This window comes from Condylostylus longicornis, unplaced genomic scaffold (assembly GCF_029603195.1).
Source record: "Condylostylus longicornis isolate FDR11 unplaced genomic scaffold, ASM2960319v2 ptg000011l, whole genome shotgun sequence".
In the NCBI taxonomy this organism is placed as follows: Eukaryota; Metazoa; Arthropoda; class Insecta; order Diptera; family Dolichopodidae; genus Condylostylus; species Condylostylus longicornis.
The window spans coordinates 2790448-2807401 of NW_026577980.1; the positions used below are offsets into that span (position 1 = coordinate 2790448).

At 25.1% G+C, this 16954-nt stretch overlaps 1 protein-coding gene across 1 annotated transcript; it reads left to right on the forward strand.

Moving 5' to 3' along the window:
* Window positions 1-6295: 6295 nt before the first annotated feature.
* Window positions 6296-7650, forward strand: LOC129619322 (32 kDa beta-galactoside-binding lectin). The gene is made up of 3 exons (XM_055534563.1): window positions 6296-6652; window positions 6719-7300; window positions 7383-7650. Exons 1-3 carry the CDS (start codon window positions 6561-6563, stop codon window positions 7648-7650), a joined length of 942 nt encoding a protein of 313 aa, XP_055390538.1. The 5' UTR covers window positions 6296-6560.
* Window positions 7651-16954: the final 9304 nt, after the last annotated feature.

Consider the following 16954-nt stretch of genomic DNA (forward strand, 5'->3'; position numbering starts at 1 on the left):
TATGATGGGGTTAATATTCTATCATTTGAAGGTTAGTTTTTTCTTTTGTATTTGTATGGAAATCGCTTCTACGTTTTTTTGGAGTGTTGTTATAAATTTGTAATTTCGTTTAAAAACCCAAAGTTGTGAGTGTTATTTGTTAAGACTTTATTAAAAATTAATAGAAGTTTAAATGAAGGTATCTATTTCGAAATCATGTACTAATTCTTTGTGAGATTCATCCAATCTTCAAAAAAAATAATTCTTTCGTTTAGAATTTTCTCGTTTCGTATCTTAAAATAGTGTCTCATTCGATATAATTCGACATAGAAATTCTCTAACATTTTCTCATTGTTTAAATATAAACTTTTAAGATTCTAGATTTGAATATTGTATAACAGTAGTATGAATATAAATGTATGAATATTTGATCTGCCATGGTATCATTTTTCATTCAAGGAGATAAGATTAATATAATTAATATTCATTTTTAATCAAGAAGTTGCCTTTTTTTTAATGGTGGTTATTGACTATTGTCGTGTTTTTGTACTTTTAAACAAAAAATATAGTATAGAGCATTCGTCGTAGAAAATGAGACTATGAAAAATCGCTGGAGACTATAAAAAAAAAAAACATGAAAAAAAAGTGTAAAATTTTAACGATAAAAAAATTTTGTTTTTATATTTAGAAAATGGTAAGAGTTTAGAAAATGAATGTAAAAAAAACAATAGAAATACTTAAGGGAATTTAAATTACTTTTTTATTTGTTAAATTTTTCTCTATTTTTTTAAGCTTTTGTTTATGTATATTTATGCATACATACATACATACATACACTTCAGAATCATTGGTTTCTTTTTCTGTAAAATTCACCGCCTAATATATTAGTAAACGATGTTAATGAAGTGAATATTTTTGTTTTTATTGAATTGGTTGGATTGGAGCAGCGTACATCGCAAAACGTAAGCAATATAGAGAAATAAAATTAAAGAAATAGAACAAGAGAAGAATGAGGGTGAGATGAAAAAAAAGGTTGAATAATTTTACTATGGCAAGAAGGTGAAAAAAAGTAAGAATGATAATTAATGATTTGGAAAATAAATAATAAAGAAAAAAAGAGAAAGAAAATTAAAATAAAAAATAAAAATGTAATTATAAAAGATTTTTTTTTGGAAGTATGATATCCTTTACAAAGCAAGGGATTAAATTTGACGAGAAAATAAATTGGAAATGACAAGTTACAAAAATGATATCGGATAATTAAATTTTGTTTCTACAATATGAAATCGGCTCCCTATAATATTAATATAAGCAATGTAAATTTGAGATGAGCTGGCAATTCTACAATTGAAATTAATTAGAAAGAGTAATGACAGGTTTTATAAAGAATAGGTAAATTGCACAGGTTCAAACATTCACACAAAAATTATTAATATTTTGTTTTTAACATTGTAGTGAATCTGTTCGTTAGAGTAGTATAGTAAATACTTTGCTTCAAATTGCTTCAAATTTAACATAAGTTTTATATTAACAATGCATTCAAACTGTAAAATGTATTTTCAAGAAATTGGGTCTGTTGGACATTTCATAAGCCATATGTATACAAATCATGACGTGAGAAAATTATTGTCAGCGCAAGTAACGATTTGATCGAAAATTTAAATTTATGACAAACAGATATACATCAAGTGCAAGCTTTAGTCTTGTTTATCTTGTTTATCTTGAATTTTCAGATGATTGGTTTGCCATAGCTACTATTTAAGATACGTACATATATAATCCTGTAGAGATGTTTTTCTGTGATTTTTCGTTCTGGATCTGCAGATCCCGAATATAGTGTTATCGTTGTACAGTGAGTCAAGGCGCTGAATTGGTTGCTTCATTTCCCAGTTACTTGCTGTCTACATATTTGCTTTTCTCTGTGGAGTATAATACTGAATATTGTAGATAATATATGGTAATTATTTTTATATTAATTTGATACTAATATTATAATTAATGAATTAAATATTTAGTACTGGATCTTAAACTATATAATATTATGTGAACTATAAAATAAGTAATGATACGATCAGGTTCCAAACTCAATACCAGATTCACAGTTTCATTAAATGTTAATTATAACATGAAAAATTTTAACCTTGATCTAAATCAAAAAATTTTTATTCCAGGGGAATTTTATATTCAAAATTTGTAAATAGTCAAATTGCAATTTAACGATTTTTAAAATGTTTCGAATTCAACATACGAGTATCTTGACATTTTTAACCTTACAAGAATTCCTTCATGTTTATACCTTTGGGATTTTACGTGCATGTATCACAATAATCAATTGAATAATTCAAAAATCTAAAAAATTTCCAATTCAGTGCATTTTTTGACATTTATTCTATTATGACAATACTATGTATAAATAAAGTTGCTATAGGAAATTCATATGCAATATATAATTTGGAAGATATTAGGAATTGCATTGAGTGGACCCTTAATTTTTTGCTTGATTTTTTAAATTTTATTCCTTTACAATATGAATGGACATTATGTATATGAAAATGCAAAAATTTTACTATCATGCTGAGAATTTTTTGTAACGTTTTTCTTTTGTTTTTGGTACATATAAAATTCGCGCTGTTGTAAAAATGTTCAAAAATGTAGAATAAAAAAGTGATGATCTTTGACCTCCTTAAATTATAATAGATTTTTCAAATAATTTTTTACCTCAATTGTCAATTTTGTAAAACGTTTCTTTTTTATTTCAATTGCAAATATTTTTTAAAATAAAATTTGATTTTAACAATGTTGAATTTCGGATTATGTATGACTTTTTTAAAGAATGAAAGAAAATTTTGGGGAAATAACAATATCAAATAACAGAAAGAAAATCTGGAATTGAAGCGAACTATCAAAATGAGTTCAAAATTGAAAATTTTGTCAATTAAAATGTTATTTTGTAATTTTGCCAAAATTTTTTACAAAATTAATTAATTTTTCTTATTCCATAATAAAATTTTGTTGAAAATTAAAAAATTTAGAAGATCAAGACTTTCTCAGTGTCGGATTCAAATCTCGGTCGGATCATTAATCATTACTTAACAGAAATTAAATTAGAGGATTTTTAAGCAAGTTTTAGTGGAATTTCATTTTAATAGGATTCTGCGGCCTAGATTCAATAGAATTCTCCATTCTCTAATATAATAAATTATTAAAGTTGTAGAATGCTTCAACGCAAAGAAAATAGTGTCTATTAAAACAAAATTATAATTATTAAAATTGTAGAATTTCTGAAATTTCAATTCTAATATATCTGTATAAAGAAAACTAGAAGATGGGAAAAACTAAAAAAAGTGTAAGTAATCTCTTTTTATTACACAAAATTACTCGTGTTTATTGCAAATTATCTTCTGAATTTTGAACTTCTCTTATATTAGTTATTCTAATCTTTTAAAATATTCAAAAGTAAAAACTCAAAGAACAAAAAAAAAATTTGTTTATTGCAGGTGGAAATTCGAAATAGTGTTAAATGTCCTTCAAAAGAGAAATAAAATTCCAAATAATTTTCTAAAACTTTAAATTATAATAAGAAATTGTGTTAAGAATTGTATATGCTTTTCCACATTGATATTATTATTTTTTAGATTTTCTAAACTAATTTACAGTATGATATAGGAAAATACTACCAAATAAAGTGAAAGAATGAATTTCATATACCACAAAACTTATATAAAATTACAAATTTGTAAGTATAAAACTTTTTGTAAGACAAAATTTTCAAATGAAAATTGGCTATATTGTGATTATTTGACAAAATAAATCAAACTTTCAATGAAGTTCAAGGCTATTATGAAAACGATGCCTGTAAAAAACTTGAAAAAAATTAATATTTTTAAAAGAATTCAACCAAAATCAAATTTCAATGTATGTTTTCCTATGGTTGATTTTTTCAGGATTCAACTGCTTGGTATTTATTTTTCTTTCTAATTTTGTACTTTTAAATTGTTCAATTTGTGTGTATTTCATGGAAATTATGCCATCGTTTCGTGTTTCATGTTCTCACCTTCATATCGATATAATGTGAATATTAAGACTATGTATTTAAATTATTCATCTTTCTGACATAATTTACTTGGATTATTAAAAAGTTAAGCAAAAAAATAACACAAAAAGGAAAAGTATAAAACTTTTCATCAAATATACAATTTAAAAAAATTATAAAACAGGACCAAACCAATGAAATCGTCAGCGCAAATCATCAAAAAAAGAAAATAAAGAAAAAGTTTTTGGGATTATTTTCACTGTTTAAGATTAATCTTAAACTTGCACAGAAATATAAAAACAAAAAAATTAAAAACTTGTTAACTTGAATATTCAAAAACGCCGCTATTTAGGCAAAAAAAAACATTGCATGTATATATATCAGTTTTTAAAATGATGGAGAAGGTGGAGCAGAGTGCAAATGTATAGGTGTTAAAAGAAATTAACTTATAAAAAAGTTGTATCAGCGAATCAGCCATACATGCCATACCACAGATTTATTGGAGTTTATTGTGAAGAAGAATTCTCATGTAATCAGAAGGATAAAAGGATATTACGTGAATTTTATTTAATAAGTTTTATGAATAGGAGAAGATTTAAATTATTTTTAAGACTTTTGCATTCATTTTTTACATCATTATTTTTTGAATGTGAGAAACAGATTTTTTTTTATTATTATTACTCAAAGTTTAATTGAAGTAATCAAATTATGTGTGGGAAGAAAAAAGAGAAAAAGTAAATTTTATTATTTATTTTTTTTTGTTTTATAATGTCAGTCTATATATTTAATTTTACGTGAGGTATATTTATATGTATCAATGTATTTATAAATATATTGCCTTAATTCTTAATGTAATTCGTGATTCCAACTGATTAATGGACGGTCAGAATTTGTGGAATTTTTTACTAATTCAAATTATGTAAGTTTATTTGCTCTCAGATTTATAGTTAAAGGATGCGAATTTTTTTCGTTTATTTAAGTACGAATAATTATTTTTTGGGAATATTTTCAAACATATTTGCATTGAGATTAATTATACCCATAGGCATAGCTCTATGATTTCATGTATATATTAAATATCATTTATTAAATGATTCGTTTTCGAGAAAAAAACCAAAATTTCACTATTTATCCATAACGCGTATAAAGCATAACTTAGTTCTAAAGTCTAAATATTTGTATTGCATATAGTGTTTGGAGTTATAAGTATAGGAGTGAGTTGATCATAGCACGTGTAAGGTAATCATATTTATTTTTTAGATCTTACATGTTTTGTATATGAAACTGCAAACTTATAGAAATTTACAAACTAATCTTAAAAATTTATCTTTCTAAACTCAAAATTGTTTTACAATACAATACATATCCGGTTTTTTAGTTTTATTATAAATATATTAATTTCTAAAAATTTTTAATTATTTTTTAAGCGTACCTTTGAATTCATTTAATTTTTTACTGTTGTTTATTTCATCTAGTAAGGTGTTGCATATTCTTATTGCACTGCACTTTAAACCATTTAATTTCATAGTTGAAGTCGCTCAAGGTACCATTAGATGCTTTCTGTATTTGGTGCAGAGAAATTTTTTAAACACATTTTGCATTTTCAAAGTACATATTATATGAGAGTATTTATAAATAGTTCATACTGCAACTACAAATAACGCGAGTATTTATTAATAGTTCTGCACTTCAAATATCAGTATGACATACTTGTGTAAAAACTTGATTACGATACATTTTAATTAAAAACATTTATGTACATACATGAAAATAATTAACAAATATTGATTGAATTACCCGTATTCTCGCGTTGACTTAATAGTTTGATAGTTTTATTATTAATACTAAATTTTTTATTAACATTTAATTTAATAAAATTTTAAATGTTATGTATAACAACTTAAAAGTAGAACCATTTTAAACGTACGATCATTTTAATTATTCAATTTCAAGGTGAGTTTTGTTATGATTTTCAACATGCTCATAATGGCAATAAAAGAGGTTATCTTGTTGACATAAATACACATATGTACATATAGAACTATAATATAATTATTTATATATATTATGTGTGTTGATATGTTGAAAAACAAACGTTATGATAAGATAAACATTTAATTTTTTATATATGATACCTGATATTTTGTGTATTCAAGCGATATGAAATTTATTTTGATATTTCTAGCAGTTGACAAGTAATCGCGTCATTAAAATTATGTAGTCGATAATATTACTTCATTCTGATAAAAACTAATTCTTAAATCTAATTCTTAATCGAAAATATTTTGTAGTTTTCAATTGCAATATGGTGTTAAAAAACTCTTTTATATTTATAACTAATTAAAATATAATATAAAAATTAATATTTCTGTGTTTAATATTAGAAATTTTCTAAAAGAAGTTAGAAATATTTGAAAAAAAAAACTGCATTAAGTTTGATTTGAAATTTTTATATATTTTTTGACCTAAACCGACCAATTAATTATTAATTTTAGTTTTTTAAATATTTTTACAATTTGATTTATTCACAATAATAAAAAATATTAAAATGTTTACTGATTTTGTCGGAAATTTGGCATGTTCATTGTCATTTGGGCATTCTTTGGTAGTTGTAGCCAAAACAATTGATGGTGCTAAAAGGTTTTTATTTTTAAAGATTATATTTTTATTATTCATTATTAATTAAAAAAGTTTATATTTATATAGATTTAAAATAAATTTAAGAACAAGTAAATTACCAACATCTGATATTGGATTACAATTACACGCAAAATTCACTGAAGATATTATTATACGTAGAACAATGATAAATGAAGAATGGTTAGATGAGGAACGTGTTGAAAATTTAGATGATAATACAGCATTAAATCCAATTGTTTCTGGAGATTTTTTTGTTATATGTATATTTGCTGGTGAAAATTCATTTCATATATCAGTTAATAATCGACCATATTGTATATATAATTATCGTTTACCAATTGAAAATATACATTGTATTGAAATATGTGAACAAATACAAACAATTAAACAAGTTGATCATCGTGCATCATATCCATATGCATGGCCACCAATACAAACAATATGGAATAAAGTACAATTTAATCATGATGTACCAATAATGTTTTTACCAGGGCATATAATTTTATTAACTGGCTTATGTTTTGGTAGTCCAAAAGGATGGTTTACAATAAAATTTTTTGAAGCTGGTACAAAACGTGAATTATTACATTTTAATCCAAGATTTCCAAATCAAGTTGTTGTTAGGAATGCAATGAAACCAAATTTAGAGTAAGTATTAATTATATTGAGTATAAAATAAGACTTTTGGATTAGATCTATATTTGTGGTACTAATATAATTTAAATTTTAGATTTGGTGAAGAAGAACGTAGTGGCGGTTTTCCATTTGTTTTTGATCAACAATTTACCGTAGCAATTGCAATTACTGAAAAAGAATTTTTATTTGCTGTTGATGGTCGAAGATTTTGTAATTTTGTTTATAGATCATCAGATCTATTACAAAATTTAGTTGGTATTAAAGTTACTTCAGATTATGGTATGTTTGTTAATATAACAGCAGTTGATCATTTTCAAATGCCTGATAAAGCTTGTGTTAATTTTGAAAGTTTTTGTAAATAAAAGATTTTAGAATTACTTTTCCTTAACAATGAAAATGAAAATTTTGCCATAGGGATTTTTTGTTCAATTTTATTTTCTGTACAAATACAGGAAGAAGTTAAAGATTCCTTTTTTTCGGATAAGTAAATAACGATAGTATATAGCAGAATTGCTATACTAAATTTTTTTTCTTAATACCCAATAAATAATAACATGTAACTAAAAAGATATTTCATGTGATTACAAAAATATTTATGCCTCAATTGTACAATTATTTAAATTTACAAAGGCGTAAAAGAATATTTAATTTTTTTCCTTTAAAAAAGATGATAGTGTCCTTATTCTCAATGATGATTTCAAGCAATTGAATTAAAATACATATTTTGGTTGATATTTTTATAATAAAAAATTACAATAGAAAACTCTGCTTGACCCCATTCAAATTTTATCAAACTAAAACTTTTTTTTTGCTATCAATCAAATCAAAAATTTTTTTTTTATTTTTTTTTTATTTCGTTCAAAATTTAAATATTTTCTCATAATAATTTTATGTTTATTCAATATTTTAACAAATTTGAAAAAAAAAAACGACAAATTCTTTTTTTTTTCCAATTGTATTTATGACAGTTTTTAATAAAAACTTTCAACAGAAAGAAAATAAGGACAATGAAACTTATATGCATGCATCTATTTATACGTATATCCAAATAGATCCTTAGTGCTGTTGATATAATTAAAATTGTATTGACATATTTTACCGTATTAAAAATCACTTATCACTAGAACCAATCAATTACAAAGAAAAAATTATTTATATATAAAAATCTATGAAAATGATGGGTTCGATTAAAATCAAAGTAGTGTTAAAGGAAAGAAAAAGTTTTAGGAAAAAAGGACTCCCAATATATGTACGAGTAAGTATAAACGAATTATGTAAATTTGTAAATTCTTGTTTTGGTAACATACATAGTTCTGATTTAATAATGTTTTAAAATATGATTTTTATATTTTATGGTAACATATAAAAAACATTCCTTAACAATGACATTAAAAAATAAAAAAAAAATAAATAAATTTATTTAGAACACTTTAAATTTAAATACAATTGTAATATTTTGCTTTTTTAGTTTCATCAAACATGTGTGACAGGTAATAACAGTTAACTACATTTTCTTTTAAGAGATACAGAAATCCGAATTATTTTGAGACGAACATTCGCTTGGACTCTTTTTGTTCCTACGAATTAAAATATCTGCAAATACCTGGCGTAAATATTTAACGTTTGCGGTTAATAATTCTGTTGTGTATTCTGAGAATGACTATAAAAGCATGAAACACAATGTCAACTTAGATAATGATATAATTTTAACAGTGATTAGAATATATTTGCTTTAGCATATTTCATAGCAATATCTCATAGGTATTTAACTATCTGGGAATCAACATTTCAACAAAACATTATTAAATTGAAAACATTGCAAGACAAAACAATTAAAAACTGGTACAATTTAGACATTAGATCACCAACTAAAACAAACTTTTACAAGCTGTTCATATATATAAAATAATTAACAAACATAATAATATAAGCAACTCCATTTTGTACCAAGGCACTGAAATGCATAATTACAATACTAGGCATGCAGATGGTTTTAGAAGTAAAAGAGGTAACCTTAACATATACAATGAGTGCGTTAAAAAACATATAAAATACCATCCAAGCTAAGTCACAACAAAATATTGAATGATTTACAAAAGAATATAAAATTTTTTTTGAAAATTAGTAAGTCACTTTGAACTTTAAATATGTATGTTTCCACAAATTTTAATTTACTTACTACACAACCTTAAATGTAAGGAGTTGTTCTATTGAAGCGAATCTATTGTAATATTGCAAAGAAGTCACGTTTCGGAATGAAACTTTTCCAGTAACTTTTCCTTATCTTTTAATTCACAGTTTCAACTTTTTGTAAAAAAATCAAGATTTTATTTTGTCCGTTAAAGTGAGGAAACTGTTTTTTTTTTTTTATTTACTCTACTTAATCTCTACAAAAAAGGACTTTTTGTATACGAAGGAAAAGAAAAATTTAAATTTTTAGTTTTCTGTTTGTTTTTTTGTTCTTTTAGGATTTATCAAGGGGAGAAACGAATAATCTTACATGCTATTTGAATAACATATTTTTTACCTTTTCACCTGATGATCCTGTTCGATAAATACGTTACGAGTATTATGTTTTCATCACATATTTTACGTTCGATATAATATATGTACATACATTCGTACATATCAATATTTTATGCATTTACATATTGTATATGCTTAAACATAGTTTATGTGCGTACGTACATGTTCCACATGAGTGTATGCTTATTTTTGTATGTTAAATATAATCTATATTCACTTAAATATATGTTAGTACGTGCACAGAAGTCCTTGACAATTTGTTCAACTTTGATTTTGTTTTTTTTTTTTCATATATCAATTTGATTATTATCGCCATCATCATCAATATAATCTTCCTTATATTTTTATTCTTATATTGGTAAATTTTTTCCTCTTACACATAACATGTATGTATATGATTAAGGATAATGATAATTTAAAGAATATGTTTGAAGGACAATTGAATTAAGCATCAGTAAAAGTAAGTAAAATATAATTTTTGATGCATTATACAAGGTTTTTCAATTAAATTACTTATATTGGTTTAAAATAGCTCAGATGAAGTTTCCCAGTGGCAATCTCAGTTTCAATAATACGAAATTAATTTTGAGTGTTTGTGTTGTAAAGTGGGATATAGTGATTTCTTTTAGTAATAAATTGTGGTGTTGGTGTATAAGGCTTAAATTATTGATATTCTCAGAGCAAAATTGAATTTAATTTGCTTTCAAAAAAATTAAGCCTCCATGGAAATTATCATTAAATTTTTAAAAAATTTATATAAATAGTTTAAATTATTATATGAATAATTGCCATAATATTCGCAACGTCCGCAATACAAATGCTGTATACTGCTCATAAAAGTAAATAACAAATTTAATATACTGCTGGGCTTCTAAATATTATTCAGCTTAATACAACTGGCATATCACTTATACGAAAAACCTAAACTCATTCTCAGAAGTGTTTAAGGCTGCTCAAATCCACAATTGCATTTGGTAATAAAAGAGCTCTAAATTTCTGGAAGGAAAAAAAACATACCAAGAATGTAACATTAGTGTCGTAAATCCGAAATTGTCTTTTACATATTGAATAACATTGTATGTAGATTTTTCGTTTATGAAAGTATCTTTATTGTTACCTTTGAAAATTTAAATTTAATTAAAAATGTACAACCTCTTTCTTTAAGCTTTAACTTTAACTTTTCAGTAGAGTGAGAAAAAAAAAAATAAATTAATTTTTGTTTAAAATTGAAATGTTTGCAAACATTCAAGAAATTTATGTAAATTAAAATTGTTGGGTATTTTTAATGATTAGATTTTATTTTGATGTTTCAAGATTAGATTTTAGTTTGATCTTGTATCTTCTATATTTTTTATGAATTTAAAATAAATACGTTTAAGAATGCTGTGGTGTTGGTGGGCAGTTGTGACCAGAAGCGATATAAGAAAATAATATGAATATGTTGGAACCAGGTGAGAATATTCACGGGTCTACTAATGGGACACTGTCGACTCTTGGGGTTACATGAAGAATCTGGGCCTCGAAGGCGAGGCCACCTGCGAGTTTTGTTAGGAAATTGAGAAGATTTTGATGCACTTTCTCGGTGAGTTTGGAGCGTAGATCTAAAGCAGAATAAAGCTTCTGGGTGGTTATATCTGTGCAGCTAAGGATCTGGGGAAAGTAGATCACTATAATATACTTTGTTTTGTCAGAAGGATAGATCTCGAGGGAGGCGTGATAGCTGGAATAGGATACAATAGATCATCCACATGCATTGTATATGGTTGCAATGCATTGTTTACCCATGTTTAGTCTAATCTAAGCCAATCTAATCTATTGTCCAAGTTTAACTCATACTTATGTTCTACTTTAAATGATTTAAAAATTTTTCAATTATTATTTTTTTTAAATTTACCTGCAAGAACTAAAAATATTTTCATAAAATCCTTATCCAGTCCACTTACATACATATATATTAACAAATCAATTTTTTATTTTTCAGTTTATTACATCTGGTATATAGATGTAATTACGACGGTATAAGCTTCTCTAAACACAGACTTTTCCTTCTCTATATATTTCTTAAACACTTGAATATTTTGATTTTTCCATTTCCACCGTTATATTATTATGTATTTCCATTGTTTTTTGGTTTTTTTTTTTCTTGTTGGGTTTTATTTAGCCCGTACATATTTTAAGGGTTTCTCTATATACTTATGTTTCTAGTTAACCTTTAAAGGATACTGTATAAAACTGTTCATATTTATTTGCTTTTGTTATTTCACCTTAGAATTTAAAATTATTGTTACTTTTAGAATGCGAGAGGTAAAGACTATCCTGTAATTTTATTTTTTTTTTTGGTTAATTCAAAGATCTTAAAGATTCAAGTGAAAAATAGATACAAGCACGAAATCCTGATTGATGAGAAATAAAATAAAAAGAGAAAAAACAAAAACGAATGACAAAAAAAATAAAAAATTAAATAAAAAAATAGAAAAACAAGAAAAGAAGTGAAGAATAAGAAAAGAAAGAAAAATTTAAAGTAAAAGAAAAAAAAGTTTTACGCGTATTTATTCACTCTTTGAATCGCGCGTTTTGCATTCTAGCCGCCATTTCGAATTCTTATTCTTATTTGCTTTCTTTGGCTTAGTTTTTCCCATTTCTTTTTGTAAAATGGTTGGGGATTCAAACAAAATTATACTTAAAAAAAGAAGGAAAAACAAAAACAGGAAAATAATGAAAATACAAAAACAAAAGTTTGAAATCATTAAAATGACAAAAGATTTTCCAGGTTACGGAAATAAAGGATCTTCTAAAGATTTTTTAATATTTGTATAAAAGTGTGTGTATGTGTTTGCAAGGGTAAAGCAAAAAGAGAAAAAAAAAAATAAGTTTGTTCCTTTTCTTTTTTTCTTTTATACTTTTATATTTGATTCATTAATATTAAAGAAAAAAAGAAAAAAAATTAAACAAATCGAAGAAAAAGTAAAAATAAGAAAAAGGAAAACTAGAGCAGTAACTGAGATTTTCTAAAATTATTTTTCTTAATTTCCCTTCACGTGTTAGAGTGATTAAAGGGCATGTTTTTTTTTTATTATTGTAAGTACGCACTCATAGCAAAAGGCTTTTAAAGAATAATGATTTGCTTTTCAACCAACATTTCTTTCTTTTAATTTTCTGGTTTATATTTAAATTTAGAAAATGATTTTTTTTTTTTGTTTTAAAGAAAATATTTTTGAATGAAAATCTTCAAAAGAGAAAATTTATTAAATTTAAAGAATACAATAAAGGTTTTCTAAGAATGGTTTTCCCCGTGTTTGAAATTACAATTGTGAAGCTGGGAGAAGATAAAACCAAGCTGGGATTGCCCTTCAAGCATTACTATATGTCGCAGCTGCCGGGAGATGGACAAGAAGGAGACTCTTTTCACTATTTTTGCGAGTGTCCGGCTCTGGGTGGAACCAGACTGGTTACCTGGGGCAGAGCAAACTTGATGGAACTGGATGAGCGTAGACTAGACGCTCAATTAATGCCTGGTGATGACAGGGTGGTGTGGTGATAGCAAAACGGAACATTCGTGCTAATTAGGGTGTGATGGCCACTTCAATCAATGTGTATGAAATCAAATCATAAATTTGTAATGTACGAATTGGACAGAACATAGCGGAAAAAGAACTTATAATAGCAGGTTTAGTATAAATTTCCTCAAAAATAAATTTAATTTGTTCAAAATGTTTTAAAGTGCGGGGCCGTTAGGTTTGATCTCAATATGGTAGAGAGGGTGTTGGCGGGTCACTAAATGTTGGGGAAAATATCGAAGAGGGCGGGAGTCTTTAAATTTGCCGAGTAGGTTGATTGGTTTTGGTAGATGGTTTTTTGAGATTTGCATTACTTGGAAGAGTTGTGGAGCGTTAATTTGAGGGTTTTTGGTGGGCCTTTTGTTTAAATGAGTAGTGAGTAGTAATTAAAGTATAAAACTCGTTTAGTTAATTATTTTAAGTTGATTTTGAGTCTATTTGATCATATATTATGTATTTTCAAAATTTGACATTTAAAAAACTTCACTTTCATATTTTTTAATTAATTTAATTTTAAATACAGTAATTCATAATTATTTTTGAACGTGTTATGAAAATGAAGGCGTATTGAATAAGAAAAAAGTAAAATTTGAAAATATTTTTAAATTTGAAAAAAAAATTAACAAAAAAAAAATTTGGAAAACTTTTCTTTTCACTTTAACAATTTTTTTTGTCAATTTATAAATTCGAGGCTTTTTGCTTCAATGTTCGAGTTTTTTTCTTAAAACTACAAAAAAAATTAAGGATTTTGTACAAAATTTTTGAAAAACAAAGTTTTTTTTTGTGTTTTTTTGTTCCAGAAGATGACATCCTTCTGTTTCTTAGTATTTTTTTTTATTCAAAAAAAGAAAAAAAAAATTTAAAATAATTTCCTTTTTTTTCATCAATTGTTCGAATTTAATCGGTTTTTTCAAGAATTTTCCAAAAGTTAAAAAGGAAGAAAAGAATTGAGTGAAAAAAGCAGAAAATATTTTTTTTCTATTTCATTGTGTAACTTTCAGATTTATCCTAAAGAGGGCTATTTTTCTTGATTTCTTTTTTTTTTTGCTATTATTGGTATGTAGATATAATAAATATATGTACAATTATATAATATTAGAAAATAATTTAAATAAAATTAAAAATTTCACTTAGAAAAGCCTTGATATCTGATTTTGACATATTTCATGACCTTAAAATGGACGTGTACGAGGATTTCTTAAAAATTCGGTTAACGGTTTTTTTTCTTTTTCGTTACCAATTTTTGGTATTTAAATAAAAAAATGTTCTAGTGAAATATACGTACCTATATACTAATATATATGAATGCAAATTGTTTGGAATATCAGAGTTATTAAACATTTTTATGTTAACGTAAATTTTTTTTTAAAAATAAGTGATTAAATTTGTTTCTTTATTATTCGTGGGTTTAATTTTGTAATAATTTTATAAATTTTATAATAATTTAATGAATTTTCTAATGTCAAGTGATGTCGGTCATAGGAATTCGTTTCTGGATCCTATATAATTTTGGATATCCGGAAGTAAACCGAGGAATACTAGAACCATCAGTTTAACTCTTTGCGTGTCAACAAAACATTCATAGTTAAAAAATGTTGAATTGCCCAGACATACATATTATATATATATATACATATTAATTTGCGTATTAAATAAAAAAAATATTTCACCATATTAAATGTAAGAAAAAATTATAAAAGGAGAAAATTATTTGTATAGGAAAATAAATTTTAAGAATTATTGAGCCCCTTATACGTACACTCTTAATGGATTACTAAACACTTTTATTCCTTTATGAATTTTAAAAAGTTTCACAAAAAAAAAAATTAATTTGAAATTTAATTTGCATTAAATTATTTTACTATTATGTGCTACGGACTTAATCTGTAAGAAAATATTAAAGTCATTCAGAAATTTATACTATTTTAAATTAACACAATAGAATATTGGGGACTCCACTTTTTGGAGAGTATACATAATCAAAAATATTCTAAGACAATAATAATAATGCTTAGGAATTCGCTAAAAAAATCCATAGAGCCAGAGAACGCATGAGAGAGCTTAGGTTGAACAAGGATGTTGTTCCAAATTTTGTGGGGAAGAAAAAAAAAATCTCTTTTTGTATTCAGCATCATTTCTTGCATCCAATTTAATTGCTGGAATGCTTAATATTGACGATTTTAACAATGATTTATGTACTGAACGGATTCTATTTTCATAGCAGTTCCTATCAGCATCTATGCAAATGTTATGTATCTGACGATCATAGAACGCTTTGCTCATATTGACTCACATTACAGCTCATATTGACTTAATATTTTGCTTTATTATTAAAACTGCGTTTTCTTGAATCTAAAAAAAATTTCGATTATAAAAAATTAAATTAAATGTAGAGGAAAGAACGAAAAGAAATTTGTATAGTTCCCAGTCCTTACATTCCTTATTTAGACGGCATATTAGAAAAACAATGATTTTCTTTGTTAGTAACTGTTTTACGTGCTACCATTTCATATAAATTCAAAAAAATTTGAATTTCGGCTTTAAATAAATTTTCCTTCTGATTTAGGCTAGCATTGTGCCATTTATGCAACAACTTAATTTAAAATAGAAAGGGTTTCAAATAAAAACTTCTAAAATTTATAATTTGATTTTTTCATTGTATTTACTTATTTCAAAATATTAAAAATTTGCATTTTAATAAAATAAAAGAATGAAAAAATTTTAAAACTAATAATAACAGTAAGATCTCATGTTCCAAAATAAATCATTTAAAATGTATTGAAATTATGCACCATACCGTATCCTCGTAATTTTTCAAATTTAAACAAAGACAAAAAATATGTGTGTGTGTTTTTTAAACGATTTTTTAACATTTAAAAAAAACCCTTTTCATTACTCCAAAACGCGCACGATAAAGGAAATAGAGAAAAAAAAATCGTTACCATCGAGGATAATTTATGTACGGTAAGGTTTTTTTTTGCTCATATTTTAGTCTCATCCTTTGGCACACGATTAAAAAATGAAAAAAAAAATAATATTTAAATTAGAATAAAAAAAAATGTGCATATAAACCCTTTCCACCCCATTTAAAACTGATGAAAACCAAAAAAAAAAGTTGAATTAAAAAAATGAATTTTTTTCCCTTACCCTGCAAGGGAAGCCAAAAAAAATAATTGTGAGGGGTAAAAAGTGTGCTATACTCGTACCACGATTTTTTTGGCTTTCTTTATAGCAGCAGTAAATATGGTTTTTGTGTTATGATTTCAAATCATCTTTCATAATATCAAAAGAAAAATTTTTTTAAACATTATCAAATTTTTCTCAATCTCCAAATTAAGATTGCAGTTTTAGTGCCAATCTTGAATTTAGAATTCGCTCACTGTTATGGATTGTCTAGCTCAAATGATGATCTTGGAATACACTATGATAGTCTAAGTCGATTTATTTAAGATAATCATATCCTATAATTGAACAGGAATATTTTTTTTTAATTTCACTATATTCTTTGCTATCTATCGATGTTGTTTTTTCTCTTTCCAACTTCAATGAAACATACAAAAAATAAAAAAAAACAAAAACTCAT